The sequence below is a fragment of the Lepidochelys kempii genome, chromosome 2 (assembly GCF_965140285.1).
Source record: "Lepidochelys kempii isolate rLepKem1 chromosome 2, rLepKem1.hap1, whole genome shotgun sequence".
In the NCBI taxonomy this organism is placed as follows: Eukaryota; Metazoa; Chordata; order Testudines; family Cheloniidae; genus Lepidochelys; species Lepidochelys kempii.
The window spans coordinates 252,891,852-252,915,304 of NC_136381.1; the positions used below are offsets into that span (position 1 = coordinate 252,891,852).

Sequence of the window (23,453 nt, forward strand, 5' to 3'; positions counted from 1 at the left end):
CTGACAGCCTTTCCATTGGTGGGCAGAGCAGTGCATACCACATAACATTGGCTACGCACTATCAGACAAAATGAAAAATGGAATGACGTGCTAAATTCTTAATTGTTTTTATTTGCAAAGGTAAATTAGACCTATATATAATATTTGAAGAGGCATGAGATGCACACACAAGGTTGCAGTCCTAAGTTTTTGTGCATGCTTAACTGTTGATCGCTTGAGTAAATGAGACACGTGTGTGTAGATCATTAGGTGTCTCCTTGGCTTTCTGCTTGTGCCGGTATCTGGCTTTCAATTGCACATGCATACACAACAATGCATGTACAAGCAGGTCTTTTTAATAATTTGGCTTTTGAAGACACTAAGCAACTTTTTAAAATAGATGTTTTTTCCCTCTTTTGTAGCAGTAGAACAACCAAATATAACTAATGCAAATTTCACTTAAACTTTCATTTTAACCTATGAGTCTGTCTATGTCAGATTTTAACTGATGTTGCTGATATGTGTTTCACAACTGGGACCAGTTATGCAGCCCTTATGCAAAAACTGCCATTGATATTAATGGGGATCTTGTGTAAGACAGGAGGATCAGACCTTTAAGATTTTCTGTGTTTTTCTGTTTGATTTGAAACGGAAAATCTAATGCTGGCTGTGCTTTTAATTTCCCTTCCACTAGAATTCTTGTTTTCCCTCTTCCCGCTGCATCTTGTACAATCTCAGAGATTTTTTTAAAAAATGTTTATAATAAAATTTACTGTAGTGAAGACTTTGTGCGGGAGGTCATCTCAAAAGGATTTGCTTCTAGAAAGAAGGATGGTTCTGTGCTTAAGATACAAAACTGGGGCTCGAGAGATTTAGGTTCAGTGCTTGGTTCTGGCACAAGCTTCCCATGCATCCGTGAGACAATTATTTAATTCCTCTATGTTTCAGTTTCCCATCCGTAAAATGGGGTAATTGTATCTTTTCTGGGGTAATTGTATTTTTGTATCTAACAGGGAATTTGGGAGGACAAAATTCATTAATTTAATTCATTATCTGTTGATATGTTCAGAATCTTGAAGTGATAGGCCCACATAACTGTCTCTTATGGGCAGCTCTGCACTGCCTGCTGATCAGTCCTGACACCAAATGAAGTACCGGCCCTGAGTAGTGGCATCTCTTTTAACAAGGGATGTTTGCTTTTGGCTTGTGGGTACTGTGATGGTTGCTGGCCCTCATAAACTGTGCTGCATTGAGTAAGATGGCTGGCGCCAGCACAGAAGGCATTTCTGTCTACTATTGTATGGGAAGACTGAAGTCACAGAAGCGCCAAAAGTGAAAATGTATTAAACAAAAATGAAAGTGGGCTTCCTGACCTTCCCTTCTTCTTCTTTTTTTTTTTTTTTGGACACAATATCGGATTTTTTCAGATACTAAAGAACTAAACAAGAAAGCCGGGGGAACAGGATAGTTTATCATCTTAATTTGCCATCTTTAAATACGATTTATTTTAGTCTTTTTTCATCAGTAAATTCAGATTTTGTTTAGTGAAGTAGTCCAATAAACCAGTTTTGATTGTTTCAGTATAACTTCTAAATTCCTCTTCATGAATATTTCGTGTTTTGAAAGACTTTTATGAAATTTGTAGATTAGTAGTTCATGGAGACTACTGTATCTTTCTGTGGCTTTTTGAAGTTGATTATTTGGGGGGGATTTGATAGCTGCTTTCAACTACCTGAGAGGTAGTTCCAGAGAGGATGGTTCTAGACTATTCTCAGTGGTGGAAGGGGACAGGACAAGGAGTAATGGTCTCAAGTTGCAGTGGGGGAGGTTTAGGTTGGATATTAGCAAAAACCTTTTCACTAGGAGGGTGGTGAAACACTGAAATGCGTTGCCTAGGGAGGTGGTGGAATCTCCTTCCTTAGAAGTTTTTAAGGTCAGGCTTGACAAAGCCCTGGCTGGGATGATTTAATTGGGGATGGGTCCTGCTTTTGAGCAGGGGGTTGGACTAGATGACCTTCTGAGGTCCCTTCCAACCCTGATATTCTATGATTTATTAATGTTAGAAAAGTATCTGCTGTTTTAGTACACATTTTGGTATTATTGACAGTTTGCATAGTTTTTCTGTTATGGAGTACCTTTTTTAACAAAATTAAATATATATGGTATCTGGACTTCTGTTAAGTGTGAGGCAGTCTTTCTTAATTGTGAACTGCAAAGTACAAAATGAAAATTAAGCCCCAGAGGTATATGACTGTTGCCATTAATATAGACATACTAAGTTTAAAAAGAAATCCCCCTCATATTTTAGCAGCTTTTAAACTTTTTTGTAAAGGCCATATCAGAATAGATAGTTTCATAACATCACAACGTCCTTTGACTGCATTGCAACTGCTAGCATTTGTGCTGTTACAGCATGATCCATTTTTGGATGCCCACAAAAAGATTTTTGGAGGGAAAAAGGTGGCCTGTGCTGAATTCCCCTTCCCAAACAACCTAGACAGTTGGGACTTTCTGCACAGATTTTTGGAGTTATTTCCACTTTCATGTTTTCTTTACAGTTTAGCTATTCCATTTGTAGTGCAATTATTCCTTTAAATATGCTCTTTCCATTTTTGAATGCTCTAATAGTGATGATATAATAACACACATAAATGAAGGATTTTGTTTACTTTGAAAGGTATGTAAAACATAGGCATATTATATTCATTTTTTTAAAAGCTAAATATTTTTCAAATTTGTTGTTTATATTTTTATATCTGAAAGGTCACACCATTAATCTTTGTTTTCTAGATCTTGCAGTCCCTTTCAGCACCTACAAAAAGTTTAGAACAACAAGTAAACCATAGCCAACAGGGACATACAAACGCCGTGTTGTTTAGCCAAGTGAAATTAACTCCAGAAACACATTTATTACAACAACAGCATCAAACACAGCAGCAACAGCACCACCCTCTTTTACACCTTCAACCTCAACAACTCATGCAGTTGCAGCAACAGCAGCAGCAGCAGCAACAACCACAGATTCCTCAACAACCTTTCCCACAGCAACAGCCTCATCAGTTTTCGCAACAGCAACAGCAAGTCCATCAGCAGCACCAGTTTGCACAGCAGCTACAGTTTCCACAGCAACAGCTACATCCTCAGCAACAACTTCACCGTCCTCAGCAACAGCTGCAATTCCAACAGCAGCATGCCTTGCAACAGCAGTTGCATCAGTTACAGCAACAACAGTTGCAGCAGCAGCAGTTACAGCAAATACAGCAGCAGAACATTCAACAGCAACAACTGCAGCAGCAACAGCAGCAAATTCAGCAACAGCAATTGCAGCAGCAGCATTTACAGCGATTACATCAGCAACATCAACAGCAGCAACTGCAAACTCAAGCGCCGCAACATTTGACTCAAACATCTCAGCCACTCCAACATCAGGTGCCTGCCCAGCAACTACAGCAACATCACCAGCCGCCACAGCAGCCACCGCTGCAACAGCATCAGCTGTTTGGACATGATCCAGCCCTAGAGAGTTAGTAATGATTGATTTATAATCCTGACAGTGATGGCCAGTCATATGAAATGTTTGTTGGGTTAAAATTTTGTTCTTGATCAAAAATATAATCTACTATAAACACATAATAACTAGAGACTATCCAGTACTCGATGAAAGGTGAACGCATTGAGATTTTTATTTTCTGGGTTGTTTTTTTTTCGCCACTACCATCTAAATGCATATATTGTTCTGTGACTACAGCGTTAGTCCATGTGTACTGTACACACAAAAGCAAAACACAATTTTATTTTTTGAGAGGCAGGGAGGGAAATTTTCAAAAAGAGAGAGGTTGAGGAAGAATATTCAAAAGGCTGGGGAAACTAGATGGCTCATGAGAGAAATTGATATTCTATTACCATTCACTTCTAGATTTCTGTTTCAGCTCCTGACCGTCTTGGTATCAGCTGAAAAGTTTTTCCATCTGACTGGTGGTGGTTTATGTGAAATGAACAACATATAATTCTTGGTTGACGTAGTTTTCATTTCACATTAGGGGAAAATACACTTCTTGAGCTGAATTGTTGATAAGCAGGACTTCAGTGTCTGGGGTATCCAGTTCTAGAACCTTTGAGCATTAAATTCTTTAAAAAGAAAGAAAGAACGTTCAAATTTCATTTATTCCATAGCTGATAGTGGGAAATTTTAATATAACAAATGTGGTCTGAAATGGTAGCCTCCAAACTGCTTTAGTTTACAATTTGCTATTCTTTCATCTGCAAACTGTTCTAGTTCCAGAAGAATATTTCCTGTTGGGCTGTGTTTTTGCAATTGCTGATTATCCAGAACAGATGTCCGACAAACAGCTGTTAGCAACCTGGAAACGGGTAAGATTCCACCGTATTCAAAAGAACCAAATTAATGTAATATGATTGATAAGTAAAATCATTAGAATGCAAAGATTGCAAGTATTGTGGTATTAAAACACTACAGACTTTGTGTTACACATTCCAGATGTTTTGTTATATAATTTATGATATAAACAGTAATATTAAACTACAGAGTTAACCAGACAAAACAGGAATAGAAAATGCTACATATGCCATATGGCTCAGTTAACGCTGCTATTGGCAGCACGATTTAGCATTTTCTGGCAAGTTGTGCACACATAATAACTTCAGCTGTTAAATGGGCCTAAGTAGGCTGTGAAACACACATCTGGTGGAGGTGAATGAGATGGGAGAGTAATGTATTTTCACCTTTGCTGATGAATAAATATTGGCAAAACCTAACCCTGTTCTTTTCTAATTGAGAGGAGGCTGATCTTCTTGGAGCTTCTGCTGGACAGGTTGTAGACAAAGTTACCAAGATCATCCACATCAAATTTTGCATAATAAAATACAGTTAACAGTGAATGTTCTGTATGGACTTTGTGTTTACTATCCAGGCTGAACGCATGATTTTGTAAGCTAATTTTATAGCTAAGCCCTGCTCAATTTTCTAAAGAGTACAAATAGTTATTACATATTTGTTTTTCTAATACTTCTAAAGATGAGAATGCATCTTTTGTCATTCAGCGAAAAAGTGTAAACTCTAGTCTGTTTCTTCCCTTTCATTCAAATACTAATAGTTCTTCTTCAAGTGCTTGCTCATGTCCATTCCATATTAGGTATGTGTGCTCGCCACATGCACCGGTGTCAGAAGTTTTTCCCTCCGTGGTTTCCGTAGGGGACCAGCTCTGGCAGCCTCTGGAGTGGTGTGCACATGCTGCGGTATAAGGGACGCCGCCAGCTCCCCCCACCCTCAGTTCCTTCTTGTCACCAATGACGGTTCTGTAACGTCTGCTGCTTCCGCTAGCTTTTTTCACTTCGTTCAGTGTTTCAAACTTTTCTTGTAATATAGTTGTACATAGTTAAGTTTCCCATACTGTGTTAGTGTTAGAGTGATTTACTTGGTTAGTCCTGAATGAGAATTAGTCTAGGTTTGGTCCCCAGGCTTAAGCCCTGCAATCGCTGCAAGAAACCAGTGCCCATCAGTGATCTGCATAATAGTTATTTAAGGAGTCTCAGCAAGTCGCGTATCAGTGACAAGTTCTGTATCTGCAAGTCCTTCAAACCTCCGACTAAGGAGAAGAGAGACATCCATCTCAAAGTGCTCCTAATGGAGTTGGCTCTGACTCTGGCACCAGAGCAGTCGAGGTCCGACTCTGCCCCAAGCACCACAGTGTCGGTGCAGAGCTCCCCACCGGCGCCGTCGATAGACCAGCGCTAATCCGCCTCCCCAGCAAAAGAAGACCGGGAGAGGAAGATCTCCTACATCCCACAAGGGGAAGGAGAGGGTAAGAGGGGAGCCAAGGCCCGAGGAGGGCGACTTAATGCCTCCTACCGGGAGTTGGGCCCCAGCTCAGGTTGAGCGGTCCAGCCTGCCTGACCCATGGCTGCCACTCTGGACAGTGATGAGGGCCTTTGTCAGTTAGAGATCCTGTTGATCCCCGAGGCCCTGCAGGCAGCACAGGATATCCTGGTGCTACTGGAGCCGCCCACACCGGCTACAGCAGTACTCCAGTCTAAGGGTAAACCCGCTTTGGGTCCTTTCTGTAACTCCCTGTCTCAGCGGCACTACTCCTCATCGTGGGGGACGGAACCACCAGGCCTTGAAGGCAGAGAGGCAAGCTCGGCAAAGCCCTCGCCAGTGTCCAGACTGACGGCACCGCCTGCAGGACTTAAGAGGCACCTCGCCGGTGACCTGGCACAGGTCTATAGAAATCTGCCCAGTGCTTCACCCATGGCTCGTCTCTGGTCACGGGCCCAAGACAGTCTGTCACAGGAGTGGAGTTATCGGTACACGTCCTCGCAACACAGATCCCCTAGGTCAGGAGGAAGGTCTTCATGGAGATTGACCCAGTGCAGTTCCCGGTCCCGCTCCAGATCTTGGTATTGGTTGAGCAGCATGAGGCTTAGATCGCTGGAATGCCGTCGCTGATTCACTGAACATCACTGGTCCCTGAGGACCCACAGAACGGACTCGTCCCGAGTGGAGAGTTTCCCTTCCAGGAACAGTGATTGGCACCACAGTGATCGGAATAGCCGATCTACTCGCTCATGGTCACCTGAGAGCAACCACTCGGCCTCGAGCTCCACCACCAGTCAGGAGTCATTGCTGGTGGACCAAAATCCAATACCGGTGGTCCCCTCAACATCAGCGGTACCGCCAACTACCCCATGGCCGCAGGGCCAGTGGCCGGCTGCCTGGTACCCATGTAACCCATGGGGCTTTACCCAGCCTTCACAAGGGCTCAGGGCGGTGGCGGGGGCCTCGAACAAACCATCGGCCTCGGTATCCCGCCCTCCCCCAGAGTCGGCCATTCCTGAAGAGAGAACCCCTCAGTCTCACGCAGACCCCATGGCACCAGCTTCCTCCTCATCTTCGCCTGTTGAGGCAATTGCGGGGGCCCCTCACGCAGTTCCTCAGGATGATGCTAAGGCTCATCAAGAACTGTTGAAAAGAATTGCCTCTAACTTGGGGCTCCAGGCGGAGGAGTTGGAGGAACGGTTGGACTCCCTATTCGATGTTCTCTGCTCAACTGCACTGGCCAGGTGCCTCTGCCCCTCCATGAAGGGGTGTCTAAGATCACAAACGCCCTGTGGCAGACCCCCTCATCCCTGCCCCACATCTCCAAGAGGGCAGAAAGGAAGTACTTGGTGCTGGCTAAGGATCATGAGTCCTTATATACCGACCCGGCCCCAAGCTTCCTGGTAGTAGTGACTGTTAATGAGCGGGAGAGACAAGGCCAACCAGGAGCTACTCCTAAGAATAAAGACTCAAAGAAGCTAGATTTGTTCGGACGCAAAGTTTATTCATCCTCCATTTGAGGGTGGCCAACCACCAAGCCCTCCTTGGCTGTTATGACTTCAATATGTGGCAAGCCATGGCCAAGTTTGAGGATTCGCTTCCTGAGGACACCAGGAAGGAGTTTCGGGCGATTCTCGATGAGGGCAACGCTGCAGCCAGAGCAGCCCTGCAAGCAGCCTCAGACGTGGTGGACTCCGCGGCACGCAGCATGGCCTCAGCCATCTCCATGTGGAGGGCTTCCTGGCTCCTTCTCTTGGGTTTGTTGATGGAGGCCCAGCAGTCCATACAGGACCTTCCCTTTGATGGCCAAGCGCTGTTTGATGAGTAGACAGACAATAAATTACATAGGTTGAAGGACTCCTATGCTACATTGAAAATCCTAGGGCTCTACATCCCAGGTCCAGCCCATAAGTGGTTCAAGCTGCAATACCCCAGGGTCAAAGGAGCCAACCGAGGCAGGAGATGGCTCATGAGAAGAGCAGAGGCCACAAACGTCTCCAGAGCCACCAACCTCCGCCCTCTACGCAATTGGGCGCCTACCACAACAGGCAGGGTGGCAAGGAAGCTTTTTGAGGGTGCGTCTGAGGGCGACCTACCAGACTGTACCCCAAATCCATCCTCCCTATGTTTCTGCAACCGCCTTTCTTTCTTTTTTCCTCCCTGCATGGACCACAATAACTTCAGACCGCTGGGTCCTCAACGCAGAGGCCCAGGGCTATACCCTCCAGTTTCTTTCATCCCAACCCCCAATCCCTTCCCTGTCCCTCTTCAGGGACACTTCTCATGAAAGTCTCTCCACATAGGAGGTGAAGGGCCTGCTGCAGCTGGGAGTGGTGGAAGAAGTTCCTCGCAAGTACAGGAACAAGGGATTCTGTTCGTGGTACTTTCTAAGACCCATCCTGGACCTGCGAGACCTCAACAAATATCTAAAGAAGTTGAAGTTCTGCATGGTCTCCCTGGCCTCCATCGTCCCCTCCCTGGATCCGGGAGACTGGTATGCTGCCCTCGACTTGAAGGATGCATACTTTCATATTGTGATCTTTCAAGTACACAGAAGCTTCCTGTGCTTCACAGTGGGATTGGACCACTACCAGTTTGCCATTCTCCCTTTTGGCCTAGCAACAGCACCGAGGATGTTTACCAGGTGCATGTTGGTTGTAGCAGTTTACCTCCGGCATCGGGGTATTCAAATATACCCATATCTCGATGACTGTCTGGTCAAAGGCCGCTCCAGGTCTCCAGTCCAAAGGGACATCGCGATGCTACAGGTCACATGCCAGTCCATGGGCCTATTGGTGAATGACAAGAAGTCAAAGTCAATGTTCGTTCCGATGCAAAGGATAGAGGTAATTGGAGCAGTGCTTGACTCCACCTGCACCAGAGCTTTCCTGCAGCAGGAGAGGTTCCAGATGATGTTGGACCTCATCGCGGGGGGTCTCTGCGTTCCCTCTAACCACAGCCCAGGTATGTCTGCATGTGCTGGGCCACATGGCAGCATGTACATATGTTGTCCACCATGTAAGGCTCAGAGTGCAACCCTTGCAGCAGTGGCTGGTGACAGTCTATTTCCAGTCCAAAGATCACCTGGACAAGGTTGTTACTGTCCCACCAGTGATACTTACCTCCCTGCAATGGTGGACCAATCCCAAGGCAGTCCTGGAAGGAGTTCCGTTCGACAGCCTGCTCCACTCTGTCGAACTGATATCAGACGCTTCGGACATAGGTTGAGGAGCGCATCTAGGCGAGCTACAGACCCAAGGGACATGGTCTCTGGAGGAGATGATGTTGCACATAAACATCATGGAGCTCAGAGTGGTACATTTGGCCTGCGGGGTCTTCCTGACACATCTGTCAGGCAAGGTGGTGAGAGTATTGACCCACAATACGGCCTCGATGTTTTACATCAGCAGACAAGGGGGAGTATGCTACTCAGCTCTGTCAAGAGGCTTCTCTGACTGTGGGATTTCTGCATCAAGCACGTGATCAAGCACCTGGAGGCCTGTCACCTCCCCAGCGTGACCAGATCACTTCAGCAGGTCTGTTTTCTTTCCCCACAAATGGTTGCTGCACCCAGAGGTAGCCCAAATGCCCTTCCAGAGGTGGGGAACTCTGCAAGTGGACCTGTTCGCCACCAGACAGAACAGAAAATGTCATCAGTTCTGTTCCCTGCAGGGTCTGGGCAAGGGCTCTCTCTCCGACTCCTTCCTCCTGTCATGGTTGGAGGGCGGGGGCTGGGGGGTCTGATGTATGCATTCCCACCGATCCTGCTCATTAGCAGAGTCCTGTCAAAAGATCGAGAGACAAGGCCCAAGTCATCATGATCAGTCATCATGGCGTGGCCACACCAACATTGGTTCAGCACACTGATGAACCCAGCAGCAGCCACTCCCTAGCCCCTTCCTGACCGACCATGTCTGATTTTGCAAGATCATGGGCACCTCCTCCATCCCAACCTCACCTCCCTCCACCTCACAGCATGGATGCTGGATGGTTGAACCCGGAGGAGCAGGCCTGCTCTGATGAGGTCCAGCAAGTCCTCCCTCCTGGAAAGCGGGAAGCCTTCCACCAGAGCAACCTACCTGACCAAATGGATGAGGTTCTCCCACTGGGCACCTGAGCATCACCTGTCTCTGTTGTGCTCTTCCTTACAATCTGTCTTACATTACCTGCTTCATCTTAAGAACCAGGGACTGGCCCTCTCTTCCATCATGGCGCATCTTGCGGCCATCTCCTTTTTCCACCCACCTATCCAAGGTCAGATGGTGTTCTCGCACGACATGTCAATCAGATTTCTGAGAGGCCTCGAGAGGCTCTTCCCGCCAGTCTGGGCTCCTGTGCTACTGTGGGATCTTAGCTTGGTTCTTTCTAGGCTCATGGGTCTGTTCTTTGAGCCTATGGGCTCCTGCTCCCTTTCCCACCTGTCATGGAAAGTGTTTCCTTGTGGCGATAACATCACCGAGACGAGTGTCAGAAATGAAAGCCCTGACATCGGAGCTGCCGTATACGGTGTTTTGCAAGGACAGAGTTAATCTGTGACCCCATCCGGCCTTTCTGCCGAAAGTGGTGTCTTCCTTCTATGTCAACCAGGAGATCTTCCTCCCGGTGTTTTGTCCCAAGCCACACACCACTAGTGAGGAAAGGAGGCTGCAGACGTGCCTTGGGGTTTTACCTGGAGCGTACCAAGCCCTTCCACAGGTCGACCCAGCTCTTCATCGCGACAGTGGACAGAATGAAGGGCCTTCTGGTGTCCTCGCAGAGGATTTCCAACTGGATCATCTCCTGTATCCGGTCCTGTTGAGACAATGGTGGGCAAGTTGTGGCCCGCGGGCTGCACGCAGCTCGTCAGGGTAATCCACTGGCTGGCCGCTAGACAGTTTGTTTACATTGACCGTCCGCAGGCACGGCCGCCCGTAGCTCTCAGTGGCAGCAGTTCACTGTTCCCGGCCAATGGGAGCTGCGGGAAGCGGTGGCCAGCCCACACCTCTTCCCGCAGGTCCCATTGGCCAGGAACGGCAAACCGCTGCCACTGAGAGCTACGGGCAGTCGTGCCTGCGGACGGTCAATGTAAAAAAACTGTCTTGCGGCCCGCCAGTGGTTTACCCTGATGAGCTGCGTGCAGGTTGCAGGTTGCCCACCGTTGTGTTATGAGCTGGCACAGGTCCTACCACCACCAATCATGAGGGCCCATTCGGCCAAAGACCAGGCATCCTCTGCCGCCTTCCTGGCGCACGTTCCCATCCAGGACGTTTGCAGAGCCGCAGTGTGGTCTTCGGTTCACGCATTCATGGCGCATTATGCCATCACTCAGCAGGCCAGAGATGACGCTGGGTTCAGCAGAGCTGCGTTGCAGTCTACACGTCCATGAACTCCTACATGCCTTCCTTGGTACTGCTTGGGAGTCACCTAGTATGGAATGGACATAAGCAAGCACTTGAAGAAAAGACAGTTACCTGTTCCATAACTGGTGGTCTTCGAGGTGTTGCTCAAGTCCATTCCATGATCTGCCCTCCTTCCCCACTGTCTGAGTTTCCGGCAAGAAGGAATTGAGTGTGGGGGGAGCCGGTGGTGCCCTTTATACCGTGACTTGTGCGCACCGCTCCAGGGGGTGCCGAAGCCGGTCCTCTACAGATAGCACTGAGGGAAAAACGTCCGGTGCATGTGGCGAGCACCTAATATGGAATGGACACGAGCTACACATCTTGAAGAACACCAATTACAGAACAGTTAACTGTCGTTTTTAAATTCATACAAAGAGAAGCTGTTCCCAAGTAATGCATTTTTAAATCATTATGAATGAATGTGTTTTTAAAGATGAATAAGCAAGAGAACGCACTTGTCATATTGATGGATTGATGTATGAAAGAACTTGGCTTTGTTTGCAAAACTTTCTTGCTTCTTGCAAATATGCAATCTTTTTTTAACTGAGGCCAGCACTTAAGATGTAAAAACACTCCACTAACATGAAGTCTGTTAAGCAGAGGACTCTGTTTGGAACTGTGGGCTTGTTAGGTTAACGAACATTTTAATTAAAAATTTGGTTTTAATGGTTTACCAGATCATTCAAGCACATGGCGGCACTGTGGACCCTACGCTTACAAGCAGATGTACGCATCTTCTCTGTGAAAGCCAAGTCAGTAATATGTATGTTCAGGTAAGCAAAATTAATAACATAAGTTGACACAGGCTCATGTACTGAAGTATCACTGAAGTATGTCAATGTTTGCAGGTTTTATTGTACAGAATAAATAACACACTATTGGTCAAGTTCTTCAGTTTTCACTAACACAGAACACATTCCATTGCTGTTTCTGGGAATTTGTCTCAGTAAAGAGTGCAAGATTTGTCACTGTATTAATAACTTCATAGCTCCAGTGGGGAAAGAAGTTGACAGCATATGTGAAACTGTCACAGTTATTAGATTCACAGTGTGGAGTATCAATACAAAGAATTGGAGAAATTATGAGACCCTGCAATTTAAGACTAGAAAATAGATTTTTAGAGTAGTTCTACATTAAATATTTACATTTTTTTCATTATTTCTTTTTTAACCTGCTGTGTGCTTGTCTTTCTGACAACTTGTGATCTGATCTCATTAATTCACCATTTTCCTTTTAAATGGAAGTTGTTTTATAAGTAAGACTACAATGTTCAGTATTTCAGCAGATACGTGATCTGTACATACAATTGAAAATAAGTGATAAAGTGGAACCATACAGTATAAAACTTGTCCTCACTCTGAGGACACAGGCTATGTCAATGTTGTTTTTAAGTGACATTTCAGAATTGGATGTTTGCAGGTTTGCCACTTGGTCTTCTGTGCATACATTTACCAACCATTATGCCATTCCTGCGGCATCCAGAGCAGATGCAAACTTTGTTAGAGCAGTCCTGCAGTCCTTGTTTAAGTAGATGCCAGGCCCCACCTATGCAGGTACTGCTTGTGAGTCACCTAAATGGAATACACGTCTGAATCTGCTCAAAGAAGAAACAGTTACTTGCTGTAACTGTGTTTCTTCAAGATGTGATATAAATGTGTATTCCACATCCACTCCATCCCCTCTGCATTGGAGTCTATACTCTTGATTTTTGGTGTGAAGGAACTGAGGAGGGTCGCAGCGGTGCTGCCTCGTGGAGCCAGGGGAGGGGTTACACCCAGGAGGTGCAAGCGTCACCCCCCAACTAGTACTGCTAGGCAAATTCTCTGGTTCTGGTGCTCTGGGTGTGTACATACCTAAGTAGAGTACACATCTGCATCACATCTCAAAGAGCTATAGTTACTATAGGTAACCGTTTCCTTTGACCAGCTCCTCCATAATATTACAAGAGAAATAAAATGTATATTCTGGAACACCCAGGTCTCATGTTCATGGTATGTCTGAAGGAGATGTAGTGTGAAAGAGGGCACCTAAAGGGCTGGGGAAAAGTATTATATACTCTGGGAGCTCAAAAGAGCAAAACATGCCTTTTTAATGGGTTACATGGGTGTCCTAGCATACTGTTTTTAATATAAGTTAAAGCAAGAGTAACAACTTCTAACTGTATATACATGTGTTGGTAGGCTGTGAGAGAAAGGAAGAGGTGCATCACAGCACACTGGCTGAACTCCATCTTGAAGAAGAAGAAAATGATACCACCACATCGAGCCCTTCATTTTCCAGTGGCATTCCCACCAGGAGGAAAACCATGCTCTCAGCACGTAAGAAAACCCGAAGTTAAAACAACTAGCATTTTCTTTAAAAGCTTAATTGCACCGAGTATTGAATATTTGTTGTATTGGGGCAGCATTTACATATCCAGAAAATACCTATTTGAAGTAAAATGTGGACTCCTTTTCCCAATGGTGGAATTGGCTTCAGATACATGTAAATAAAGGATTTTCTCTTGTTCTTACAAGTGGTAGTTAGAACTTTTCACTTCTATGGTGTGTACCATCCATTGATCTCAAAGTGTTTTATGCATTAATGAGTTTTAAGCCTCACAACAACACCCTTTAATAGTTCTCCCTCTTACACACGAAGAAATTAAGGCACAGAGATTAAGCAAATTGTCCAGGATCGCACAGCAAGAATCGAGATTAGAATCTAGGTCCCCTGTTCTTTAACCACTAGACTGTGATCACTTTTCTCTAACTTCATAGATGCTAATGTTCTTGCAACTGTAGCAGTTTTTATGTTTTCATTTTTAATGCTCAGCATTGGGAAATCCCAATTTGCAGGACCAAAAAGAATAATGAAACCTGTTCTTTGACTGATAATTAACCATTCACAAACTCAAGAGATTGGATTTTGATACTTAAGGTTGAGAAATGATATTTTTTTGAGTGCAGTGGATGGCGTCTTAGTTGCACCACTTTCATTACCACTAACGGCAAAACCCACCACAAGACACTGAACTTTCCCCATACAGGTCCTGATCCTTCAAACGTTTGTGCATGAAGTCACTGAGTAATGTTTGCATGATTGGGGCCAAAGCCAGTAGTTTCAGTTCCTGTAACTTTTATGAGAAGATTTTGAATTCAAGTAAGGAGGGACATGTAGCATAGGAGATAGAAAGCATCATCTTAATATAGCTGTTAACTGGGCAATGAAGACTGGAAGATTTTTCAATTAGCAGAATTTAATGTTTGCACTGATGCCTGAAGCAGGATTTGTAAAGGCCAAAAGCAACCTATTAATTTGGGTGTTAAAATATTTAATCTTGATGCATTCTCAATAAAGAAAGGTTGATGAGGACTTCGTAGGGGTCAGACAGCAAGAAATCAAGTAGTCAGTCAGTACTGTTCAGTTCATTGCAGTATAGAAACCGATCTCATTGGTCCCAGATCTCAGTTACTGAGGTCCTGCACTTGAGCCGGGAGTATATTGAGGGAGCATAATTAGCTTGAAGTTACCTTTTGTGCCCCCCGTATTCTGATGCAGCTAGGGTCCTGCTGTGCCCCTGGTGTAAATTAGTCCAGTCTAGCTTCAGGGCCCTAGGAAGGAGAGAACAGTTGCAGTGCCACAGCCGCGGCATGTGGGAGTGGGAGAAACGCTGATGTAGAGCCCTTATGCCTGCTGAAGAGGCACCTTATGAACCACTGAACATTCTGCAGCCTCAGGGCCCAAGTAAGTGGGCTCTCCTGATTAACGAAGCCTTATTGGAACCAGTGAGGTGGTTCTGGCATATTCCAGTATTCTGCGCCCCCACACCTAAGAGGGCCAAGAGGGGCTATTTTGTCCAGGCAAAGGGAGCCGAATTTATGTTCTCCCACTCTACCCCCAACTCCCTGGTGATACAGGCTGCTACAGAAAGGACTAGGTCACAATACTTTTGGACCACCCCATCAGACAAGGACTCCAAAAGACTCTACCTTCTGGGGAGAAAGGTCTTCTCTTCCGCTGCTTGCAATTTTGCATTGTCAATTCCCAGGCCTGCTAGTTCAGTACAACTTCAGCAACTATTCTAGGCTGGTAGCCTCTCAGGACAAACTTTCCCCTGAAGACAGACCCCAATTCCTCTCCCTTCTAAAGCAGGCAAGTTAGTGGGAAAAACAGCCCTTCAGACTGCAGTTGATGTAGTGGATACAGCATCAAGAAATTTAGCCACTAGTATGGTTATGAGAAGGGATTTTTGGTTGCAATCCTTGGTCTTTCCCAGGGAAAAGAATACTATCCAGGACCTTCCCTTTGACGAGGAAACCGATGAGACTCTTCATTCGTTAAAGGACTCGAGGTCGACCCTCCACTTCCTGGGGATCTACACACCAGCTCCAAAAAGGAGGCACCAGAGTCAGACCTATAAACCAAGACCGCCTCCCCCTCCTCATGCTTTCTACTACCAATGTCCTGCCAAGTCTCCATGCAAACAGAAGACTCAGAGGCTCTGCTTTTCAGCCCTCTCTACCACCATGATTGTGACCCATTCTCAGCCCCCTCATAGGATCCACGGTAGATCCATGCTTACCATCACTGGTGCCACATACCCCTTCTCCTGCCACTTTTGTAGGCCATTTTACTCTTTTGCCCACAGTTGAGAGCTAATCATGACAGACAGTTGGGTCTTGAAGCTTATCCATCAGGCATCCTCTATAAGTTCCTCTCTTTCTGTTTTTACAAACCCCCTTCCTGGTACCCCTTCAGGGACCCCTCTTACGAGGTGATTCTTTAACAGGAAGTGGAATCCCTACTACAGCCTCTGTGGTGACAGCCCAGATGAGACCTCAGGGCCGTACAGTTTTTCCATATCTGGAAGACTGGCTCCTGGTAGGATGCTCTCGATGGGAGGTCAGGTCAGCTACACAATTCCTCATTCAGTTTCTCGCATCCCTGGGGATTTGTCTGAACAGAGAAAAGTCCATTTTATCCCTCACGAGGATGCTCAACTTTATTGGGGCAACATTGGATTCTGTTTCTACAAGTGCCTTCCCTCCTCCCTGCAGAAAGATTTCAAATGATGTGCAACCTGATTTCTCTGATATCCTGCAGACCAAAGACTACAGTGAGAATGTGCCTATCCCAGTGAGGCCACTCGTGTGACACCCTTTGTCAGGCTTCATCTATGATGCCTAAGGGCCCGGCTCAATTCAGTCTACTTGCCCAATAAGGACCACATCAACGCCAAGGTGATCATTCCTTCCAGGATCGTCGCTTCCTTCATATGGCGGTCGAACCTAGAAAAGGTGAGAATGGGAGCCCCCTTCTCTACTCCCACTCCTGTTGACACCATTGTAACAGATATTTCCCTTCTGGGGTAGGGCACCCACCTGAACAATCACACTGACGGGACACGTGGACCCCACAGGAGGCCAGGCTACACATCAACATAATTGCAACTGTGGGCACTCCGCCTCATATACAAGGCCTTCCTCCCACTTATATGTGCCTTCCATATCCAAGTGATGTCAGACAATATCACTGCCTCGTCTACGTAAACAAACGGAGAAGCAAGATTTCTACCACTTTGTCTGGAAGCAGTCAGGCTTGGAACTGGTCCATCAAGCACAACATTCCTATCCAGGTAGCATACCTCCCAGGTATTCGCAGCTCCTTAACAGACAACCTCAGCAGGTACTTCTAGGCAGACTGCAAGTAGGAAATCCACAGCCTATTCCGACAGACATATTCATGCAATGGGGCACACCTCCTGGGACCTCTTTGCATCCCAAACAAAAAACCCCTTCCCCTATGTTGCTTCAGGGGAGCCATAGGCCATGACTTCCAAGATGACGTTCTCCTGTTGTTGTGGACGAACGTTTTCATGTATGCCTTTCCTCCCATTCCCCTGCTTCCACAGGTCCTGAGAAAGAGGTGCAGCAAGGCCAGCGTCATTCTCCTAGCACCCTACTGGTGCAGTTTTGGTTCCCAGAGCTGCTGTCAATGTCAGCCTACCCTCCAGTAAAGCTCCATCCCTTCCCAGAACTCCTAATGCAGGACAGGGACAGAATCAAAGACCCCCTGCCTGAGCTCGCTCCGCCCCAGGGCCTTGTGTTTGAATGGCCGTTGGAAGTAGAACTTTCTTGTTCTTCTCCTGGTCCAAGCTACACTTACCCAAAGTAGAAAAGATTTGACTAGGACTTGCTCTTTAGCTAAATGGAAGCATTTCTCCACCTTTGCACAGCACAATCAGTCTTACCCAGTCACTTCAAGTATCCTGATTGTTTTAGATTACCTCCTGTCTCTAAAGAAGTCTGGTCTTTTGATCGGCTTGTTATAAGCTCACCTTGCAGCCATTAGTGCCTTCTTCCCTCCAGTAGCTGGGCACTCTCTTTTTACCCACCCAGCTATGACACAATTCATGAAAGGTCTCATTGAGGCCTTCCTGCCAGTTATTAAACCTATATCGCTATGGGATCTTAACCTCGTGCTGTCAAAATTCACCAGACTACTGTTGGAACCTTAGCAGTGTGCTTCATGTCCCACCTATTCATGAAAGTAGTGTTTCTAGTGGCCCTCACTTTGGCCAGAAGGGTCAGCAAACTGGGAAGATCCTCCCCAGAGGCCTTTCAGAAGGAAGAGGTATCCTTTTGCCTCCAGCCTAAATTTCTCCCCATGGTTATCTCTCAATTTCACATCACCCAGTTTATTCACTTATCTGTCTTTTTTTCTAAAAACCCCATGCTTCTCCTGAAGAGAAGAGACTTCACTCCCTTGGCATCCCACATGCAAAGAACCAAACGTATCAGAAAGTCACCAAAACACTCTATTGCAATTGCAGAGAGATCCTGAAGTCAGGCCATATCTTCTCAAAGAATTTCTAAGTGGGTTTCTGGCTTCATTGTTAAATGCTACAGGCTAGCTCACAGCCCACTCCACAAGAATACAAGCCACCACTATCGGATCTGTGCAGGAACTCCCAATGCAGGACATAGGTACAGCCACCAGCTCCATACACATTTCCTAGACACCATGCAGAAGTCCAGGCCTCTGTTGCAGATACAGCAGTGGGATCTACAGTATTGAAAGCATCTTTGCTTCTGGCTTCCTCACACCCCCGTTCCAGCTTGCCACCCACTCACGTGTGGAATATACATAGGAGCCAGCACTTGAAGAAGAAATGGAGGTTACTTACCGTACCTGGAAGTTCTTTGAGATGTGTGATCCCTATCTGCATGCCACTACCTGTCCTCCATCCCCTCTGCTTTGGATCTGGTTAGATTTGCGGTAAGAGGAGGAACTGGGTGGGGGGCATCCACCCTCACTGCCGTTTATACCCTCACTCAGAAGCACAAGGAGACCTACTGTGCAGGTGCAGTCCAACGGATACTGCTTGTTAAACTCTCCGGACTCATGTCCACGGTGTGCATGTGTACCCACACGTGGAATTCAGATAGGGACCACTCCTCTCCAAGAACTTCCACTTACAATAAGTAACCTCCATTTTATTGAGACACACTGACAAGTTCACCAGGCTAGAGAAGAATAATCTCTCATTTATTTGCAACCTTTGTGTGCATCTGTGTAAATACTGCCTAGTTCTTTTATTATTATTATTTATTATTACTATTATTATTTGTAACTTTCGTTCTTTTCTACAATAGATTATCTCAGTGACCGGATTTGTTGATAGTGACAGAGATGATCTCAAACTAATGGCTTATCTAGCAGGGGCCAAATACACAGGCTATCTGTGTCGCAGCAACACAGTTCTCATCTGTAAAGAGTAAGTGGTTTATTTCAACAGCATTCAAATCTTCAGTAACCTATTTCCAGTCTAGCTACAAAACTATCCTTGATTATGTTAGTGACTTCCTTGCTATGTTATTCATTTATAGCTATTTCATAATAAAGGCACTTACGTGTTAATTATTTTTTTCCTGGAGTGATCCAGACAACTGCAGTATGGATGCCCAGTTTTATTAATTATATTTCCAAGTCCTGTTATATTCCAGTAATTACAATTTTTTACTTCTGACTTTAGAAAGCTAACTTTTGAGCCTTTAAGTGTAAATTTTATTTCTTTTAAAGAGAAGGTACAGTTATTAGGCCATTTATAAGTAAATGGTTAATACTGATTGGTTAAAAGGTCTTCAACTAGAGCCATTTTAGATCTTCTGTTCTGGGCAGAAATTCTAGCTCACCAACCACTCACATGTATAGCAAAAACATCTCTTAGGAAAAACAGTATTTGGCTGCAACTACCAATAAAAAATACCCAGAGGGTAGGCTGAAAAGAGAATGTTGGTATTCTAGAACTTACTGAAGAAAGTACCTTTTTACTAATGTGAATATTCCCCCCTCCTCCCCTCCACACAATAAGGCCTACTGGGTTAAAGTATGAGAAAGCCAAAGAATGGAGGATACCATGTGTAAACGCACAGTGGCTTTGCGATATATTGCTTGGAAATTTTGAAGCATTACGGCAGATTCAGCATAGCCGATATACAGTGTTCAATCTTCAGGATCCACTTTCTCCTACTCAGCATCTAATTTTAAACCTCCTCGGTAAGTGGGAATTTCCATTCACAATATCCTGTATACCACAGAGATTAGCCTACTGGACAAAATTATAATTGTACTCAGTCATATTGGACTGTGTCATATCTTTTTTGTAACAAATTACTCACACAGTCCTATGTTTTTTCTTCACCTCTTGTAGATGCTTGGAGAGTGCCATTGAAGGTATCATCAGAGCTACTAATGGTATGTTGACTTAGTCTTTCAGTTGTGTTTTCAACTAGTTATTGCTAGGGTTTTGTTGTATCCATGTATGAGAGAGTAGGTGAAAATCAGGATGGGTATAAAAGTATATTTTTTTAAAAAGCCTCCTTCCTGTATTTGATAATGTTCTCCATGTTAATTTATTTTCATGCTTCAGCAGAAAAAGAAAAGAAATCATTTTGCAAAATCCAAGCAATTTTGGGTGCCCACTTGAAATCTCTTAAAGGATTCTGGTTTTCAGAGGATCAATATTCAGCACATTCTGAACCTGAGGCCCCTTTTAATATGTTTCAGGTTGGACAACCAAAATCATTAGTCACTTTTGAAAATCTTGGCCTTAATGCATATGTCAAGGTTCCTCCCCCACTCTGAACTCTAGGGTACAGATGTGGGGACCTGCATGAAAAACCTCCTAAGCTTATCTTTACCAACTTAGGTCAAAACTTCCCCAAGGTACAAAATATTCCACCCTCTGTCCTTGGATTGGCCGCTACCACCACCAAACTAATACTGGTTACTGGGGAAGAGCTTTTTGGACACGTCTTTCCCCCCCAAAATACTTCCCAAAACCTTGCACCCCACTTCCTGGACAAGGTTTGGTAAAAAGCCTCACCAATTTGCCTAGGTGACTACAGACCCAGACCCTTGGATCTGAGAACGATGAAAAAGCATTCAGTTTTCTTACAAGAAGACTTTTAATAAAAATAGAAGTAAATAGAAATAAAGAAATCCCCCCTGTAAAATCAGGATGGTAGATACCTTACAGGATAATTAGATTCAAAAACATAAGTTTTGCCTAGAGGGGTTCTCTAAGTTACAAAAAAGATACACAGACAGAAATAGTTATTCTATTCAGCACAGTTCTTTTCTCAGCCATTTAAAGAAATCATAATCTAACACGTACCTAGCTAGATTACTTACTAAAAGTTCTAAGACTCCATTCCTGGTCTATCCCCGGCAAAGACAGAATATAGACAGACACACAGACCCTTTGTTTCTCTGCCTCCTCCCAGCTTTTGAAAGTATCTTGTCTCCTCATTGGTCATTTTGGTCAGGTGCCAGCGAGGTTACCTTTAGCTTCTTAACCCTTTACAGGTGAGAGGAGCTTTCCCCTGGCCAGAAGCTTTTACCCTTCCCTTTATATTTATGACAGCATAATATTTATACTGCGCAAAATTAAGGCAGAATTGTTCCATTCATATGGCTTCAAGTACTGTTATGAGTACACAATATGAAGTTCCAAAATCACGGACTTGATACCAAGTGAAAGGCATTTGTTATCTTATTTAAGAATATTATGTTCTAAAAAGTTGTCTTGATAAAAAATGTGGTAAAACTGTAGTGTAAACTGTCAAAAGCAAGGAAATTTAGAATGACTGTTCCACATTTTCCTCACGTTTTCTTGATATTGCAGTCCATACTGTAGACTATGTAAAAGTTCTTTTATTTTATTTAGACTAATATAAATACAAAAATTAAGGTTGAAGTGACAACTTCCACTCTGAATTTCCTTTTTTGTCAATGTATAATAACATTAACCTATTTTATGATCTTGAAAACTTTGACTAGCATTTCTCTAGCTTTTAACAATTTCACGTTTGACTCGATTTTATGTTAATTCTAGTTTGTACCAATTAATATACAGTTCAGTTGTACAACAGATGGCATTCAGATAAAATTTCACATTGCACACAAAATACTTGCCTTATCTTTTCTGTTCTGGATTATTTGTTATGTCAGTTTTATTACCATACTCTTTAGTAAGCAAGAGCTGATTAACCTCTACATCATTTGAACTTTTTTTTTAGCTGTCAAAATATTTTAAATAATTCCATTTTTTTTCAAGCACTCAGCAGTGGACAAAACCAGTACTAAAGTATCCCTGACACCTGACCTTAAGCCCGATGCCGTCTTCCAGTTTTTTAAATGGATTTTAGATACTTAGGAATATGGTCTTGTGTGCCTGCACTATTTGGTACTTACCACAATATTTATGGAGGGACTGATTGACTAAGTAGGCAGCAATAGGATATGCAGCCTTCAATTTCTAGGTTGCCAGTTGAAATGTAGCCTGTGCTAGCACACATTTTTCATCTACATGTAGATTTAGTTGCCTTCATATACTTTAAAATAGGGGTTCTCAACCTTTTTCTTTCTGATGGCCCCCCCCCCAACATGCTATAAAAACTCCACGGCCTGCCTGTACCACAGCAACTGTTTTTCTATATATAAAAGCCAGGGCTGGTGTTAGGGTGTCGCAAGCAGGGCAATTGCCTGAGGCCCCATGTCACAGGGGGCCCCACAAAGCTGAGTTGCTCAAGCTTCAACTTCAGGCCCAGTGGTAGGGCTTGGGGCCCCAGGCTTCAGCACCGCACAGATTTGCTTTCTGCCCTAGGCCCCAGGGAGTCTAACACCGGCCCTGCTTGGCAGACCCCCTGAAACCTGCTTGTGGCCCCCTCAGGGGTCTCCAGAGCCCTGGTTGAGAACAGCTGCTTTAAAATATAGGAGTTAAATGTTTTATTGTGAAACAGAAAAACTAGGATGGCTAATCAGAAAGTTTGTGCTTACTTCAGACACAAATGTATGGTGGTCTAATTGCAGGGTGTGAGATTGCCCCTGAAACCAAAGCAAAATGAATCAAGTCTTCAGCCTTCTTCTAAACGGGCAAGGTAAGAATAACTGGCAACCAGTGACAAAAGCTCATTAACTTCCTTTTGCACAGGCTTCTGTTTCCTTTGCTATTAAAAAACTTAGGAGAATGTCCACAAAACTGTCCATTAATTGTCCGCCTGTAACCATCGAAGCCCTTACTTAGTAAGATGGTTGTATCTGGCAAAAATTTTCTACATGTTGCCACTAGGGCTGTCAATTAATCGCAGTTAACTCACCCGATTAACTCAAAAAAATAATCACAATTAAAATAAAATAATTGTGAGTATCGCACTATTAAACAATAGAATACCAATTGAAATTTATTAAATATTGTTGGATGTTTTTCTACATTTTCAAATATATCAATTTCAATTACAACACAGAATATAAAGTGTATAGTGCTCGCTTTATATTATTTTTTATTACAAATATTTGTACTGTAAAAATGATAAAAGAAATCTTATTTTTCAATTCACCTTATACAAGTAGTGTAGTGCACTTTTTTTATCATGAAAGTGCAACTTACAAATGTTGGGTTTTTTGGTACATAACGGCACTCAAAAACAAAACAGTGTAGAACTTTAGAGCCTACAAGTCCACTCAGTCCTACTTCTTGTTCAGCCAATCACTAAGAGAAACAAATTTGTTTACATTTACAGGAGATAATGCTGCCCATTTCGTAATTACAATGTCACCTGAAAGTGAGAACAGGCATTGCATGGCACTGTTGTAGCTGGCGTCGCAAGATGTTTACGTGCCAGATGCGCTAAAGATTCATGTGCCTCTTCATGCTTCAGCCACCATTCCAGAGACATGCGTCCATGCTGATGACACTCGTTAAAAAAATAATG

At 44.3% G+C, this 23,453-nt stretch overlaps 1 protein-coding gene across 4 annotated transcripts in view; it reads left to right on the forward strand.

The window, feature by feature from the left end:
- The window catches only part of PAXIP1 (PAX interacting protein 1), a 102,573-nt gene that overhangs the window by 52,527 nt on the left and 26,593 nt on the right, over positions 1-23,453 (forward strand). For all 4 annotated transcript variants that reach the window (XM_073334579.2, XM_073334575.2, XM_073334577.2 and 1 more), the window contains 8 exons: positions 2,770-3,502; positions 4,256-4,350; positions 11,871-11,966; positions 13,374-13,511; positions 18,831-18,952; positions 19,550-19,734; positions 19,889-19,932; positions 22,552-22,619. In XM_073334579.2, the coding sequence (XP_073190680.2) occupies positions 2,770-3,502; positions 4,256-4,350; positions 11,871-11,966; positions 13,374-13,511; positions 18,831-18,952; positions 19,550-19,734; positions 19,889-19,932; positions 22,552-22,619 (1,481 nt within the window). The remainder of the gene's footprint in view (positions 1-2,769; positions 3,503-4,255; positions 4,351-11,870; positions 11,967-13,373; positions 13,512-18,830; positions 18,953-19,549; positions 19,735-19,888; positions 19,933-22,551; positions 22,620-23,453) is intronic.